This window comes from Cibotium barometz, chromosome 39, assembly GCF_041138505.1.
Source record: "Cibotium barometz isolate CiBa-2024 chromosome 39, ASM4113850v1, whole genome shotgun sequence".
In the NCBI taxonomy this organism is placed as follows: domain Eukaryota; kingdom Viridiplantae; phylum Streptophyta; class Polypodiopsida; order Cyatheales; family Cibotiaceae; genus Cibotium; species Cibotium barometz.
In genome coordinates this window covers 22,293,175-22,310,854 of record NC_141084.1, presented here as the reverse complement: position 1 = coordinate 22,310,854, position 17,680 = coordinate 22,293,175, and the positions used below count along the sequence as shown (strand labels likewise).

The following is a 17,680-nucleotide window of genomic DNA, read 5'->3' as shown; positions in this document are numbered from 1 at the left end:
CTCCTTGATTTGTAGATTCAGATCCCCTTTTCCATGTTTCTCTCCATTATCCATGTGGGCTAGATGTCAACATTGTGGGCTACACTGAATGCTCCACATGCATGTATCCCTACTTACAAATGTAGAGATTCCGTTGTACATCATTTCCACTTTATATGCTCTTTTACATGGCTTTTATTCACTCTAAGGTTATAGACAAAAAAAACACCTTTGGCTTTGTGGCTCCCCCATAGTGTGTAGGTATTGCTTGGCATTTCCTAACAGATATATGCATATAAAAGAAGAGTTTCACAAAGCTGCCACACACACTCGCGCGCGTGCACTCACATATACACATATATGTATATATATGTATGTGTGTGTGCGTGCGTGTGTGTGTGTGTGTGTGTGTACACACAAACACACACATATACACATATATGTATATACATGTATGTGTGTGTTTGTGTGTGTGTACACACACACACACACACACACACATACGTACATACATACGTACATACATATACATACATATATATATGTATGTATGTATGTATACACATCTATATCTATTATATATATATATATTATAGAAAGGAAGAGTTTCACAAAGCTGCCACATGGCAAGCATTTGGAGGTTTAGGAAGAGAAAGAGGAGGTTGGGGTAGAATTTGAATTTAGCGGTCTTAAGAGACGTGCGAAACACGGGTCAGCCCGAGAGAGAGAGAGAGCTGAATACCTAAAAAAGAAGACCAATCAAAGATATAAATGTGTGTGTGTGTGTGTGTGTGAGAGAGAGAGAGAGAGAGAGAGAGAGCCGAATACCTCAGAAAGAAGACCAATCAAAGATATAATTAAAGATACTGGCCTTTTTAGCTTTGAGCTGCTAGATGCAACTTCTCAGAAACCTAGCCTCTGTTGTACATAGGCGACAGCTTCATCTTTTCGTAATTAAATCTTACTAATATTAAAATATCCTTTCTCAAAAAAAAGAAAAAGATATAAGTACGTGTGTGTGTGAGAGAGGGAGAGAGAGAGAGAGAGAGAGAGAGAAGCTTTTAACGTCGTTGGAACAATCCCAAGAGACCGAAACAATCTATCCCACACGAAGAGAGAGAGAGAGAGAGAACGAAATACCTCATAAAGAGGACCAATCAAATATGCCGCGAATGATTTCTGTATACCTCACAAGATTTAAAAGCTGCGTTGAATGATGGTGTTGGTGGGGGGTGGGGAAGAGAGTCAATTTTTCTCTACTTTTTTTTAAAGCTAGTTTACTTTTGAAACCAGACGCAGCGAAAATGGCGCGTCGGTGTCGACAGTGCTGAATCTTGGCAACGATCACCCCGACGCTCAAGAATTCCGGCAGCCGGAGCGAACAGCTGCCCACCGGCGGTGACGGCAGCCCCTTTGCTGATGCCCGCCAGCTGGCGGGCCACTGGGGGCTTCTACCAGCTGCCTTCGGTAGTAAGGAGAAGCACATGCACCGTCACGTGTCTTCGATTGATCATACACAGTTCTTCCCCACCGTTCAAGCTTTTCCAAGACACCATAGCTCATAGGCAAACTCTTAACCCAAACGCCATAGCCCTAACCCTAGCTCAGGCCAGAGATGCACACACAAACCCTAACCTGGCCCCTCTTCTTTTTCTGCTTCTTCGCAGCTCACCTGTCTTGTGCTGCATTTGAACCGTTGGATCTCGAAGCTCTGCGTCCTACCGAAGATTGCTTTGATGGCCGTATGTTGCCCCGCAGAGTGCACATGGCCTCCATTGCAGAATTTGGAGCGGTGGGCGATGGCGTTACCCTCAACACGCATGCCTTCCACGCGGCCATCTACAGGCTCCAGACCCTCGCTGCACAGGGAGGTGCCCAGCTGAACATCCCCGCAGGAAGATGGCTCACTGGCAGCTTCAATCTCACCAGCCATTTCACTCTCTACCTCCACGAGGGGGCTGTCATCTTGGCATCCCAGGTCAGCATAAAAATCCGTTAATTGCTTACTTAATCTTTCCAAGGTTTGCTTCTGAAGCTCCGTTTGTTAGGGTTGGTTAAGGGAATCTCTTTTAGGGTTTGGTGATGTTTCATAAGAAGTTTTTTTAATAAAAAGTGAGGTAAGTTAAGCTGCCATCCTAATCAAGTGTTCATATTCAAGGTACAGAGAGCAGTTAGTATATAGAACTTGTATACAAAGTGTAACTGGCAAAGTTTGTGGCTGCCTAAAACTTATCCCAATGGTGGAATTTTTCCCTGTAAAAGTAGTCCTGCAACTTTCTAGAAGATACCAAATTCATCCAACAGTGCGATTTTTTCTGAACTAGTGCGGTTGGCTGCAAGCAGTCATTTCGCCCTGATGTGTAGGAAGGAAGATACCTGAAAATTCGTTGATGAATTTTGAAAATCCTTATGAAAATTTTAATCATAATGTGAACTCAGGGCTGGACAACAGTGTAGCACTCATTTGCCGGCTGATCCAAGGGTTGGAAAAGCAAGAAACCATGCCAAAAAGTATGTGTATGGACTGGTTATGCTGAAAATCGTCTTCTTATACCTCTTTCTGAAAAAAGGGCCTATGTTCCAAGGAGAGAGAGATAGGATAAGCCTTTTCATGGGGTGAGAAGGTGGCCATTGGGCCATCTCAACAGAGGCCACAACTCTTCCATAAGTGGAGAGGATGCCCATTAAGCTGTCCACTCTTTTATGTAAAAAAGTGCCTGGCAGGCTGCCATCCAATATGTGCCCAAACTCACTTATAGCTTGTCCATCCTCTCTTTAATGAAGTGTGGATGTCCAAACTCACTTATAAGTTATTCGGTTGTACTTTAATGAAGTCTGGACATGCAAAACAGCAAAGTGAGCTATAACTCAAATAAGCTTAAACAAAGAGATTAGAAGCACACCTACCACTTGTCTACAATCTACAAGAGAGGTCAGAATATAGATTCACGTGCACAGGTCATGAGAGGACGTCCCCTACGCACAAACTAGACACACAGATCTTGCAAGCAATAAAACATTTCACACTAAGATAGATCCAAGCCTGCAAGTATGCCATGCGTAAGATTGTGTTGGACACTCTCCCTTTCATTTAGCTTGCAGCAAGCGGTTATTCCGGGTGTAGACTTTACGTCCGTAGCATGACCCTTGGCATAGGCATAAGTCTCCTGCCATGTGGAGTCATGTCCACACTATGGAGCCCTTCCATAGGTCCAGAAGCGTAGAGAATACCCTACTAGTGACATTAAATGTAGATATGTTCTATTTGAAATAGAATGTGTTGAAGTTTATTATGTAAGCAATAACACCAAAGAGCAACTAGGGTAAACTTGATGCATGAATTGGCACCCGTTGAATGCATCTTAGTACATGATATTAGATGTCCCTTGAATTAGTTCCATAATGGCAGAAGGAGAGAAATGAGAGAGTATACTAAAAGTGATTTTCTTCTTACCTTCTAAAGTTTTTCTAAGCCAAAAACCATTGTTATAGCCTGCCTTCAACAAGGCAGGCCAAAAATGCTAACAAAGCTACCCTTCCAAAACATCGACAAAACCATGTCAGTTTTTTTAGAAAGAGCATACAAACCTAACAAAACAAAGCACCTATTACCAAGCAGTCAACCAACACTAACGAAATTAAGCTAGGCCAAACATGGCACCTAAAGCTATACCTGAAACCTTTAATGGCACCCTAAGAAGCTATGGAGGTGTAGAAGAGCCTTTACAAAGCTTCTACAAAACCTAGTAAAGACTCCACATGTTGAAGATCAACAATAACAACATTCTCAAAATCACAATGACTTGACATTTTTCCAATGTCTTCCTATGCTTACTTGTTGGATATCCAACAAAGGCAGGTGGCTTGAAAATAAATTCTTCTCTCGTTGATGCTTACAAAGGGTAGCTTCGGTACGTTGTTTTGCTTTGATATGTTTACTTGATATTTTGTAATGGTAGCTTTCAAAGGGTAGCTTCGGTAGGTTGTTTTGCTTTGTTATGTTTACTTGATACTTTGTAAGGTCTTTGCTAGGTAGTAGGGTTTTCTGATTCTTTGTAAGGGCTGTGAGAGGATTTGTTGGCCCTGTTATGCTCTGTGAAAGCGTAGGATCTAATAGGAGCTTTGCTAAGCCTTTTAGAGCTTTGTTGGACTTTTTATTTTCATATGCTAGAACTGGAAACTTTGTGACTTGCTTGAGATTGCAAGCTTGAATTTCAATTGTATTTATCATTACCTAAACAGAATACCAAAGATTGGCCTGTGATCGATCCACTGCCATCCTATGGTCGTGGCCGAGAACGACCAGGTGGACGATACATCAGTTTAATTCATGGACAAAACCTTGTTGATGTAGTCATTACAGGTGAGTTGGCAATGTCTTTATGTTTCAGGAGCAACTAAAGCATCTTAATGGATTGTACCGTTTGTTTATAGGAAATAGAATGAAATCTTGGAACAAACAAGTGAATTGATTCTTTTGTAACAGGAACATTCCATCCCAATGTGTGTGTAACTACTGACAGGTGAAAATGGCACCATTGACGGTCAGGGAGCAGCCTGGTGGGAGAGGTGGTATAATCGCACCTTAGTGTATACCCGGGGTCACCTTGTGGAATTTGTTAGCTCTCAAAAGGTCATCATCTCCAACGTTGTGTTAAGAAATTCTCCATTCTGGACCGTCCATCCTGTATATTGCGAGTATGTTCTCACACTTTGTTATCCCTAGTGTTGGAGTTGAAAGACAAAAAATAAGCGCATAGAAGTGAGATTCGGCCTTGATTGTTTGCAGCAATGTGATTATCAAAGGGGTGTCTATTTTTGCTCCGAGGTCCGCTCCGAACACGGATGGCATTGATCCAGGTATAAAGATTGTGAAATTAGCAGTTAGTATAAAACCAGCAAAGCTATTCTAAATCACACCATTGGCTTTATCAAATTAGCAAAATTATCGGGACTATCCCCCACCTCTTTTTCCCAGTCTCTTTCTCTCTCTCTATGTTTTACACATGTAAATAGGTGTAAGCACATGCATATATTCGTGTATATATATGTAGGGGAGAGAGAGAGAGAGAGAGAGAGAGCCTGCGCATTTTGATTCACAGGTTCTTTTGCTCTCTCATACAAAGGAACCTGTTAGGACTGAAGTGGGGGGAAGAGTCTTAGCTGTCTTTCTTTCGCTAGAGTCATACAAAGGAACCTGTTAGCACTGAAGTGGGGAGAAAAGTCTTACCTGTCTTCTGCATTGTGCTTCAACCTTTTGCAGATTCTAGTACAAATGTATGCATTGAGGATTGTTACATAAGTAATGGTGATGATCTGATTGCACTTAAAAGTGGTTGGGACGAGTACGGCATTGCTGTTGGCCGTCCAAGCTCGGGCATCATAATCAGGCGTGTTATGGGCACAACACCATTCTCTGGCATATCAATTGGCAGCGAGATGTCAGGTGGCATAAAAAACGTGTTTGTTGAAGATGTACATGTTTTCAACACAGGGACTGGCATAAGGGTGAAAACAGCTCCTGGGAGAGGTGGCTATGTAATGAATATTACGATCTCTGGCATGACAATGGAGAAAGTGTCCAAAGCAATTGATATTACAGAGGATGCAGGGGAACATCCAGATGACAGTTATAATCCCAATGCCATTCCGCTTGTGAAAGGAATAGCCATTAAGAATGTAGTGGGCCGTGAGATATCATCTGCAGGGAGGTTTTTGGGTCTCAAAGAATCTCCTCTTCTGAACGTATGCATGTCACGAATCTCCTTGAGCCTCTTGACACCAGGCACATGGGCTTGTTATTATGTACAAGGTGTTGCATCTTCAGTATATCCTACTGCATGTCCAGGATTCCGAAGTTCAAGAGGCGAGTTTTGCAGCAATTCCATGTGATGAGGCCCCTGGGCAGAAGTGAAAGGATGAAGTTTCAATGCTAGTCCACCACACACTCTTTTGCTTTCAAGGATGAAAACTCTTGCAAGGGGTAGGATGGCAGAGAGGAGGATAACTGTACAATACTCATAGGCGCTCTAATGCTATTTTTCTGTTTTTTTTCATGCTCAGGTTTATTCATTGTGTAATGACCTTATAATAAAATTTATTTATCAAGGCTTTTATTTTTGTTTAGCTTGCTTGCATTGGAAATGGCAATCCAAGTGTCCTTGTTTCAGAGACAATGTTCACAACATTCAATTATTGTTGCTAGCAAGAGTAGTGTTCTTTTTCCATGTTGAGTATTGCTCTCTGCTGTATTTGTATAACTTGGTTAGATCTCTTTCTATCATGATTTTGTTTGTCTTTTGTTAGGTTGATGCATCAGCACACTAGGTTGGTAATAGGATTTATGTCTTGCTAAGTGGCTATATTCAGGGGATCTTTTACAAGCCATCTATAATAATTTATGACATGCTTTTTTTTCTCTTTTCTTTAATATGACTTGACCTTCATAAAAAAAATAAACTAGTCTGATTGGTGATGAAATCAAGGCCCCAACTCAAAATTTTTTAAGACCTTGGATCACAATTTTTCTTACATGATCCATTGGCTCTCTTAGCCTTGGGCTCAAGATCCTCTCATAGCTCTTAGGTGCTTTTTTATTCGCACGTGCGTGATGTCATTGAGGAAGTACCTTGCAGGGTTTTGAACCGAAGTGCAAGTTTGTTGAGCTAAGTAAGATAGAAATGAATTGAGTTGGTGGTACCCATTCTTGCTTACATTTCACACTTGAGAAGGAGTGGAATGCTTCAACACATGTTGAAAGATTTGGGTATCAAAAGGGATAAAAGAGGTTACCCGTTCACTCAATCTTTTGGTCATTGTTTGGACTATGATTATGTGGGTCTTTGTGAGTTTATTGGAGATATTCTCATGCACAATACACTTACTGAAATTTTTGAAAAGAAAGTGTACACTAATTGCAAGATTATGATGGATGGAAAATTTCAGTCCATTGAGAGTTGTGTGGACTAGATTTCTTTGGGTGGACAAGCTTCTTAGGATGACTCATCTTTTCTTTGGGTTGACTTGGAGTCGTTTTTAAGAGATTAATGTGCATGAGATATGGAGTCCATATGTGTTATAGAGGTGGATGGTTTTGCTTGGACATTACACCTTCTATTGATACATGTATCCATGGGTATGATGGCTTTGCAGAAGAGATGGATGCCTTTGTTCGCGAGAGATTGGACTACTTTGTATGATGTCCATAGTGTGGACATATGTGATGCTCATGCATCAATTAGTGTTACTCATGCATTGTTTGGTATGGACATTCGTGTCTTGGATTCAACTATGGATAGTGTTGGTCACAGATTGACAGGTAGTCCATGGACTACATTTGTGAATCTAACTTATGATGCTTTTCCAAGTTGGGATTGGAAGGTTTATGATTGTGAGCTTTATAAGACCACTTCATGTGTGGAAGCCTTATCAGAGTCCAGTATTGATGGCGGGGATCGTGCCTATGTTCAATTTGAGGATCACACTTGGGACACTAGGGAGGATTACACATGTGGTGATGTTGATGCATGGGATATTAGCAGGTTCTATGCTCATTGCATAGAAGATGACACCAAGTGACACCTATGGAGAGTTTATGAGATGATCATGATTACACCTTTACTTAAACGGATATTAGCTATGAGGTGTGTATCTTTGGACCTTGTGGATTGCCGACATGAGATGATGGTTTGTGCAGTTTGGGCATTCACTTTTGGATGTGCTTGGTGCTATTTGGAATGTAATTTTGATGGAGAGCACATGACTATCTTTGTCTCATAAATGATAGTCCTTTACATTTCCCATTTGATCTAGGAATCCGGATACATACTTAGCCTCACCTTCGATGATGATTTTCGACATTGGTCATTTGATCCAGATGGGAAATTGTTTAGCTTCATCATCAAGACGGAAGGCCCTCATCCTTTCCATTTGACCCTGGGGATCACACTATTCATGTTATGGCATTTGGGTCTTCTAGGACAGCGGCCTATGTCATGATTTTGGCTTCCATACATACCCTCTTGTATATGCTTGATTTTTGCATGACCATCCTTTGATTTCGAGGATGAAATCATTATAGGAAAGGATGGTTTGAAGCAACAACTTTAGATTAGATCTAGGACCATGGTCATGGGCTCAAGTATAAAAGGGGACTCATGGACCACTATTGTATATTTTGGAAATATTTTGATAATGGTCATCTTGACTCTTGGAGCCTCATGGCTACCATACCTTGGCTTATGGAAGGCTATTTCCATACTTTAGTGAAAGGCTAAATCAATTAGGCATTGTGTATGATTTATTGCTAATTGCATGTCAATCTACATAATGATTTGTCCCAAATCTTAGCTTATGGTCACTTCATTTTGGTAGAGATATCCCTTGATTAATGGTGTTCTCATGGGACCACATACATCACTATGTATAAGCTATAATTTTGGAACAGGTCTAACTGATCCGTATTTGGGGAATGGTGTCCATTGCATCTTGCCTAAAATGCACCCCTCACATACATGTTTAACAAGAGCCTCAAACTTTGGCAACTCTGACACCATCTCTTATCTTTTAAGGTGAAAAAAACTACCTAAATTCAAGTGACCAAAGCAGATATGCCATAGCTTCGCGTCACTCATAGCACGTGTGGTAGTAAGTGAATAAGCATTATGTGCCAATTTCTCATACTTGTCCAACCTATGAAGCCCACTTCATGATGTTTTCAATGGGGAAACTTTAGAGGAAGTGATGAAGTTATGCATTTTTCTTGGTTTGAAACTTAGTGTGTGGAGTACTTTGGTTCCGTACCCAAGTTTGGCCTAGTATGGGTGATATTGTAAGGCTAGTTTTTGGATGTATATAGTTACTTGGGTTATAGATTGTATTAGTTATGGATAATGGAACTTAAACATTTGTAACCATGGTTTTGGTAATGGAAATAACACTTGCAATAATTATTGTTGTCTACAAGATTTTCAAGTTTAAGCTTGCATACTTTGAATAATTCTTTTTCTCACAAATAATTTTTTTCTTTATGTAAAGTCCATACACACACTCTCTCTCTCTCTCTCTCTCTCTCTCTCTCCAATCCTCATACGCTTTTGCAAATTGGAGGATAGAAAATAAGGTTATATTCTCCAATTTTTGTACTATTTGAGATTATTTATTAAAAAAAAACAAATTACAATACTCTAAACTAAACTAGTTCAAATCTGGGGATTATAAAAGAGGGAGCTTTTTACTTAGAGATTTTTGAACAGACACCCCCAAAAATAGAGCTTTTTGCACACATGATGTTATTGTGCAAACAAAGCTCCCTCCTTTCATTAGTGGTAGTGATGGTAGTGATGAACATATAGAAAGAGGATGTGTACCAAGTAGAGAGATAACTAGAAAGACATAGAGAGAGAATGTGTACCTAGGAGAATAAAAGGAGAGAGAGAACAAAATAACAGGCATATTAGTGGAGAGAGAAAAATTGTCTTGTGAATATTCTCAAAGACTGATCACAATATTAAACTTAAAAATAACTTTTATTCACAAAAGTAATCACCCTCTACATTAAAAATTAGCAACCAGACATGACAGAATGCCCTTCAGTAAATGAAAGCTATGCTAAAATGCCATTCTCTAGATTTAGAAGTAGGCAATTGAACCAAAGAGAGATACATTTTATCAAATCCCAATGCAAGCCTACATTGAATGCCCTTTAGCAAAATAAAATTGATATCATCTCCTATGAAGGCTCTACATTAAAAAGTAGCAACTAGAACAAAAAGAGATACATATCATCAACTTACAAATGAGAATCAAAATACTGAATGTCCTTCAGATCAAAAAGCTATTCAAAATGTTGTTAGTCATCCTACAATTCATCTGGCTTCATTAGACGATGTTGTCCGAGAATGAAATGAATATCCCATTCTTGTAGTGTTGACTGATGCATACTCATGTGTTGGTGTTAATGTAGTCAAAGAACACGCAAATAGATGAAATACATATGTTTACATGCCAGAAAAGGTTTCTTATTGTCTTCTCTCTTTTGGAAATTAGGGCGAGTGCAAACGAAATTTGACATGCTCATTTGGTGTAACACATGTCTCTTCTATTAGTACCGCATTCAACTCAAGGGCTCTAGCTATCTTTTTCTCTGCCTCTTTTGATATTCCATGTCGCCACTTTTTTCTCCTCTTACTAGGGATAATTCCATCCATGCCCAAAACTCCATGATTTGGATCAAATTTTTGAAACAATTGTGGTTGACAAGCCATACACAAAGTAAAACCAACCTCCTGAAGTAATTTCACTTCAACAACTGACATGTTTGTCCCCTTGGAAATCGGCCATATCCTAGGTAATTGAGGTACAATATTCACTTGCTTATCCACATTCCACATGTGCTAAACATCACGATTGCAAAACCACATCCATTGAGATATTTATTTTCCATTGTATTCCCTTGTTGACCAAAAATAGGTTGCAACTTCTCTTGGGGACCTGCTCCCTATGTAGGAAGGACACTTTAGCCTATTTATCACCCCAAAACATTTACGCTTGCAATGAACATGCATTCTTCTTATTGCCCACATAGTTTTATGCACGTTCTCCTCAATTATATTTTTCTCATCCATATTTTCTGCTTTATTGCTTTCTGAAGACTGGTCATGATGGTTATGTTGTTCATCCATTTGTTGTACGTTATCCTGTTCCATGTTTACATGTTTATCTTCAAAACTAATTTGTCTTGGTCTTCCTCTAAGCTTGCGTTGTTTTGACTCCATCACATACCCTGGCTTGTGTGAGCTAGTTGCAATACTCCCTTTTTTCTTTCTCTGCACTGTCTCCTTGTCTCCATGAAGGGTAGGCTGCTCAAACAATGGTGTACGTGCTATTGCTGTTTGCATTACGTTGGCAACCATAGTAGGGGTTGGAGTCCATCCCATTGAAACTCTATGTAATAATGTTTCCATATCAAAGTCATGTTCCCATATAGCGACCAGTCTTAAAACCTAGGTACTTTGCACATTCCATGTAGGAATTAATCACATCTATAACACAGGCATCAAAGAGCGATATTTTTCTTGCACCTCCTTCTCGTGCTAACCAACTAGCATGTACACTATCTGAGAGATTTGTGTTGGTATTTTTGCTCTTTCCCATGGGCTATAAGAGGCCTGACCATACATCACAAAAAGCACATAGTTATGAAAAGACAACTTGTATTTAATGGTGATAAACTGAATTAAATAAAGCCATTGTACCTCGTGTTGACTTCCCCAATGGAGAATTCTTTCTTCCCATCAATTAAACCACTGCCTAAGAGCTTTTATATTCTCTTTCAGAACGTTGTCTTTTCCCCACCAATCCTTGATAGATGTGGTTTGTTTTGCTACACACTTCGGTGTCTGAGCAAGCCTCCATGCTTCTTCGTACATGTCGAGATGTGTCTGTCGAGGTAGCACCAATTTTTTGGTGTGCTTTTGTAGACTTTGTTCCCAATGAAAGAGACAAGAACGATCTTGACCATCTAACACATTGTCAGGGCCTCCATTATACATAGTTTGTATTACAATCCAATTGGCCCCAGCCTCGTCAGCCATAAATCTTGCAAAGTCAACTCTGCTTGGGAATCCTTCTTCTTGCATAACATTTTTAAGATTTTCCTAGAATAGAATTTGTGCCCTTGCATCGTCCTCTTTTGTTTCATATATAGCGATTACCATTAGGCTTTTTAAACTATAAATTTAAATTAATTATTTTACAATATGCCTACTTATTGTATGAAATAAGTATTTTATGAATCACAAACACAAAATTACTTTACACAAACCTTGGGTCATACACTGAACATGACATGGTGGCCCAACTATCAACTCTATGAGTGTGATCAAAGTGCACCCAAGAATCATGCAAGTCTCCAGAGCCGGTCCGACGCATCCTATTTACTAGATCAACCCCTAAACCTCTTCCTTTTGTGGACATCTTGAAGACGAAGCATTTGTCAGGGCTTTTCCTTGACCTGGGAATCGACTACCATGGAAAAAAGGAAACATACATCTTTTCTTGAGTTGCAAAATATTGTCAAAACCATCCCCAATGACCAAACTGTTCTTCTTCTTCTCATAGGCAACTATGCTCCTAAACCTGCATAGAAAATTAAAGTGTTAATTTTTATTATGGATTATATAATTTACTCTAGACAATGGACTGTAAAAAAGCAAACCTTTGATTTTAAACAAGTGGTATCAACTCTCCTAAAAATTTATTAAGCTTTGATTTCCCCACTGATCAAATGTTAAAGAGTCCATAAACAGTTGTCGAGCCACATGCATCTGTATTTTTTTGGGCCGCTACCTATATTGTAATTCAAAAATATACCCACGAACCTCCTTAGTCTCTCAATATAGCAGCCCTTGAGGTTCTCGGCTCAACTAGATGACTGTGCTCACTTTGGTGTATCATTAGTCGTGTCATACAATTATCTTCAAGAATGATGTAATACACTGAATAGAGACATGTATGCACATAATGAACAACGTTTTTGCAATATTGACATGTGATTTGTGCCCTTTCTTCTTCAACTAAAAGTCCTTTGGATACTCTATTCACCAAAAAACCATGGAATAACCTATCGATAAATCGTTGATTATTTAGTATAACAGATGATGTAGGAGTATCTTTGACATTGAAGAGAACTAAGACAATAACTAAGCATGGCATTGACATATTATATTTCCTTGGCATTGACCACATATGACCATCATATTTCTGTTGCATCCCATCCATACTGGATCCCTTTCCAAATGTTTGTGGGAGCTCAAAATTAACATTACCGTCATATGCTTTTGGTATCTCTGTATTACAGCCAATGGTCGTGATGATTTTGCTAAGAGCTTTTTAATTCGATTACCCCTAGCATTCTAAAGCAGCCAAGGAACTATATGATCAGGGATTCTAGTGGATCAAGATAATGGCGAGCTAGTCGGTCAGGGTGCGTTATGAGGTGCTGTAGGGAGGAGCCTAGACTTCTACAGGTGTGTTATAAGACGTAAAAGTACATGTGGAGTATGATGGTGGAAGGTCTTTTTGACTTTGCTGTCACATAATCTATTGCTGATAGATAAATGATGGTGGAATGTCTCGGTGTTTAGGTGGCTAGTGTTGAGTTTCACGTTGGAGAAGACTGCGGTGATTGATATTTTTGTAGGCTGCAGTGGACTTGGAGTCATATGTGCCGAGCTACATCGGCACTGCTTGTGTGTTGATAGTGAAACACAAGTTTATGAGCGCCATCTTAGGCGGTTTGGGGATATAGAGTTATCTCCTTTAGCAGGACCTGACATAGCGGCAGGGGATGACATAGATTAGGACCAATATGAGCAAGGGTCCCAATGTCCTTGATTTTGATAGTTTTTTTTGGCATTGACTATGGGTGGACTTTTTTTGTACCCTGACACTATATGATTGGTGGACGTTTTTGTACCCACATACTCTATGTCACTGTTGTTTTGAGTGCAGAATTTTTCTAGGGATTTGATTTGGATTGTTGAAGGCATGTTATTGTATGGTTGGTACATGATTGTTTTGTTTGGTATATGGTATTTGCTTGCTTGTGTGTGCATGCATATACTACCAACTTGAATCTTTAGCATAACAGTGTTAAGACTACTTTGACTTTATCTAATTTTGTGTAAAGTGTAATTGCATATGTAATTGTATGGTTGGTACATGATTGTTTTGTTTGGTATATGGTATTTTCTTGCTTGTGTGTGCATGAATATACTACCAACTTGAATCTTTTAGCATAAAAGTGTTAAGACTACTTTGACTTTATCTAATTTTGTGTAAAGTGTAATTGCATATGTTACAATGTGTTGACTTCTTTTTAATTCATAATGTTCATGAAAAAGTTTGCTTATGTTTAATTGAGGATTCTCTTCATTTAACCCATGTTGCTTTTTTCTTAAACAGTCCATGGCATCCCCTTCTCTTCAAGAGTTACATTCTTAAAAACAATGGAGATGGCTCTAACAGAGCTATTTAAAAAGTCAAGCTAGAAATGCAAGGCTACCTAGAAATGTCGATCAAGAAAGTACAGAGGAATTAGATGAAGCAAAAAGGTGCACCTTTCATGGAATGCAGCTCTTGTCCAACTTGGTGCAGTCCAAGGGAGTTTTTGAGCTAGCAGACATTGATATGCTCGAGATGGTACTCCCTCAATTCATTGGCATCCCCTTCTCTTCAAGAGTTACATTCTTAAAAACAATGGAGATGGCTCTAACAGAGCTATTTAAAAAGTTAAATGCTGCTCAAGCTAGAAATGCAAGGCTACCTAGAAATGTTGATCAAGAAAGTACAGAGGAATTAGATGAAGCAAAAAGGTACACCTTTCATGGAATGCAGCTCTTATCCAACTTGGTGCAGTCCAAGGGAGTTTTTGAGCTAGCAAACATTGATATGCTCGAGATGGTACTCCCTCAATTCATTGGATATTAGAGGACCTTTGAGATCATATCTGAAGAAGATGAGTAGATGTTTCGTAATCTGGCAAATGAGATTATGGCCTCCTACAAGCCACAACAACGATTTCAATGGTTTTTTTTTTGTTACTGTGAAATCAAGGGTTTTTTTTGTATTGACTCCATTATGGTGTAAATGCTCGTGTATGGTTATAAACTTTTGGTAGGACTCAAACTTGCTAGCCCCCTATCTAAATTTCTCTCTCTTCTCTCACTCTTTCTCTCTCTTTGACTCTCTCTCTTTCTCTCTCTCTCTCTCTCTCTCTCTCTCTCTCTCTCTCTCTATCTATCTATCTCCAAGAATATCTCTCTTCCCCTATCTTGCTTCATGACTTACTTTCTAGCTCTATGGCAAAGCTTGTTTTTCAAGTAAACACAAAAGCTCCATTGCATGTTTACTTATAGAAAAAATACTTAGTGTGTATATGTGAAGCTTTCTAACTTGCTATCCTTATGACTAAACATGCTCTAGGTCTAAAATGAGAAGCTTCATATAGCTATTATTACTTCATGGCATGCTTACTTTATGTGTATTCCTTAGAAAAAGTTGCTTGTGCTTAAACTTTAGGGATTGACAAGGTTATGGACTAAGTGAGAGAATGCTTAACCTAAGAATAATGAGTAATAAAAGAAAGTTGAAACTAATTGAATGCCTTTTTTTGTTTGCCTAAAAATTTGATTTCTTCTCTTCTCTTAGTTTGTCTTTCTCTCTTAAACTATTTTTCTTGCTCTTTGACTCTCTCTCCAAACATATATCTCTCCCTCCAAACATATATCTCTCTTCATGTCTCTTCTGAAGAAAGGAGGGACAATTGATCGCATCATAGCCATGTGTTGAAAACGCTCTATATTTTTATTGATTTGTTGAAAAAGCTCTAAATGAAAATCTTCCTAAATAATTACACTCTTCAAATCTTTACCTCTAGTTTACTACAATCTTTCTCTACGTCACCTATATAATGAGGTTCCATGCAAGTCATTGAAGCAACCATTCTCTTTCTTAAAAAAGCTTCCCATTTTTAAACATAAGGAACAACATTCTCCAACATCTCTAACTCATAAATTTATGCAAAAGAAATACTCTCAAATTTCCATGTATTGACCAAAGGGAAAAGTGTCGAAATTGTGATTTTTTCCCAAAATTCCTAAATTGGTGTTAAAAAGCACTAGAGAAAATGAAACACCTAGATATTGTATAACTAGAGAAAATGAAGCACTTACTAGATAGTGTATACCTTGAAAATGCATAGAGAAAATGTACTTACTAGATAGTGTATAACTTAGAGAAAATGAAACACTTACTAGATAGTGTGTATAACTTGAAAATGCATAGGATTTTCACTATATAGGAAAATTTATCTATAGGTGGGTGTATTTCTCACATAGGAAAAATGATTGAATTTTTACTACATAGGAAAATTTACTTATATTGAGTAGGTTTCCTATGTAGGTAAAATTGCCTATGTTGAACCACATTTCCTAGATAAGCTAGCTAGTAAGTGTTCCATTTCTCTAATTGGTTTTTTTCCTAGATATGTTCATTTGTGCTTAGGAAATTACCTAGTAAATACCTTTTTTTCTATGTAGGGATTAAACAAAATCTCCTTATGTTATTATCACTATACGACATCTAGTGGATTGGGATGTATGTAGTAATAGTGTCAAAATCGCCATTGTAGACACCTTCTTATTTTGGAAGAAAAATGAAGTGCATGGGCTAGCCTGCATCCTTCAACAAAAACTAAAACTCGAGAGTAATAAACCAAAGCAACAAAGCATTGAGCTTCAATGGAAATCAATGACCTCAAGTAAGAAGAAAAAATCACACAGTCATAAGAAAACCTCCAACTCTTAGAGATATAGAATCTAGCTCTACTGATACCACTATTGGCTCAGTGCACAACCAAACTCACACACACACAATGTTAAAAGAAAAGAACATGAGGGTGTAAAGACTGTGAGGGAGAATAACTAGCTCAAGGGGGAAGAGATGAAGCTCTCTACAAGTACAAAGGAGAAAGTACAAATGAGCAGTAACCTTAAATAATAGATGTGGTTGCTTATATACTAGCTAATCTTAAGGTGTCTGTTCACACCTAGATGGCTATGGGGAAACAAAAGTGCTCAGTACATTAGTTCATGGCTTCATTGTAGTACTATATTAAATATCTAACATAAGCTTCCTTGAGATTAAGGTTTTTATTGGTATGACCAATTATGCAAAGATAATTAGTCCACTCAAGTTAACCACTTCACAAGTTGACATAACTTCACCTACCTGACCTATCACTATAAAGGTTCTTTGCCATTTACCCACATGTAATGGAAGCCTAATTCTTGTAAGATCTCATTAAACTGTATAAATTTACATTACCCTGAGCATAATGGCAAATGGGAACATGACAAAATTCATGTACATAGTCGGTATAAAGACTAGAACTAGTGATAATAGACTATTTTTAAGTTTTATTTGGCCTAGTATGAAAGTTAGTCATTTGTATAAAATTTAATTTTGACATTAAGTAATAGAATATTTGTGAGCTCTCCCTATCGTCTACTCTTGCTTGTGTTCTATTGGATTCCTACATATAAGATGGTTTACTTATAGGCTCATCCCTCTCCCTCTCCTCTATAAGATGGTGTGCTTGTTTGTGTTCAATTGGATTCCTACATACAAGATGGATTTCTTGTAGTCTTATCCTCGTCATAGCTTCTTCTCCTTCCACCTCTTATCAGAGACAACCACCACAAAGGTCATTCTCTTCTTGTCTCCATCTAGGCAAAGAGAGCTCTTCCTTTACCCCCATAGCCATCGAACATTTCAATGTGACAATGGAGTAAGAATGTAACAGATGGGATAGCACACTCACATTCACATTGACATTATTAAAGTTGTATTTAAAGATCAAAGGAAAGACTAAATGACACTTTATCTGGAAAAGGATAATGTAAGCTTTGAACTTATACAAAGATGGTGCAGCCAATGGGGACTAGCCTAGGAGTTATAGCTCCATCATTTAGTCTATTTCAAGCTTTTATGATCACCCAATATTGATCGGTGATTAAAGGAGGTCACACTTTGAAAAAATACAGTTTTAGAGCTTTGGATGTGTTAGTTTTATTGTTTTTGAATGATTTTTTTAAAAAGATAATTTACATTAGGTCATTCTAGGATGTGCAACCAAATC

General features: G+C 38.5%; 1 protein-coding gene across 1 annotated transcript; it reads left to right on the top strand.

The window, feature by feature from the left end:
• The first annotated feature begins 1,387 nt into the window (after positions 1–1,387).
• Positions 1,388–6,101, top strand: LOC147615876 (putative polygalacturonase). The gene is made up of 5 exons (XM_086778499.1): positions 1,388–1,957; positions 4,222–4,342; positions 4,503–4,677; positions 4,769–4,839; positions 5,243–6,101. The coding sequence occupies exons 1-5, from the start codon at positions 1,595–1,597 to the stop codon at positions 5,869–5,871; spliced, it is 1,359 nt and encodes a 452-aa protein (XP_086634625.1). The 5' UTR covers positions 1,388–1,594; the 3' UTR covers positions 5,872–6,101.
• The last annotated feature ends 11,579 nt before the right edge of the window (positions 6,102–17,680 follow it).

Bases quoted from the DNA above. Each gene is read 5' to 3' on its own strand.
- LOC147615876 (XM_086778499.1), top strand. From the start codon at position 1,595: ATGCACACACAAACCCTAACCTGGCCCCTCTTCTTTTTCTGCTTCTTC. The intron at 4,343-4,502 runs GTGAGTTGGCAA...AACTACTGACAG, and splicing joins TGTTGATGTAGTCATTACAG to GTGAAAATGGCACCATTGAC. The intron at 4,840-5,242 runs GTATAAAGATTG...AACCTTTTGCAG, and splicing joins CACGGATGGCATTGATCCAG to ATTCTAGTACAAATGTATGC.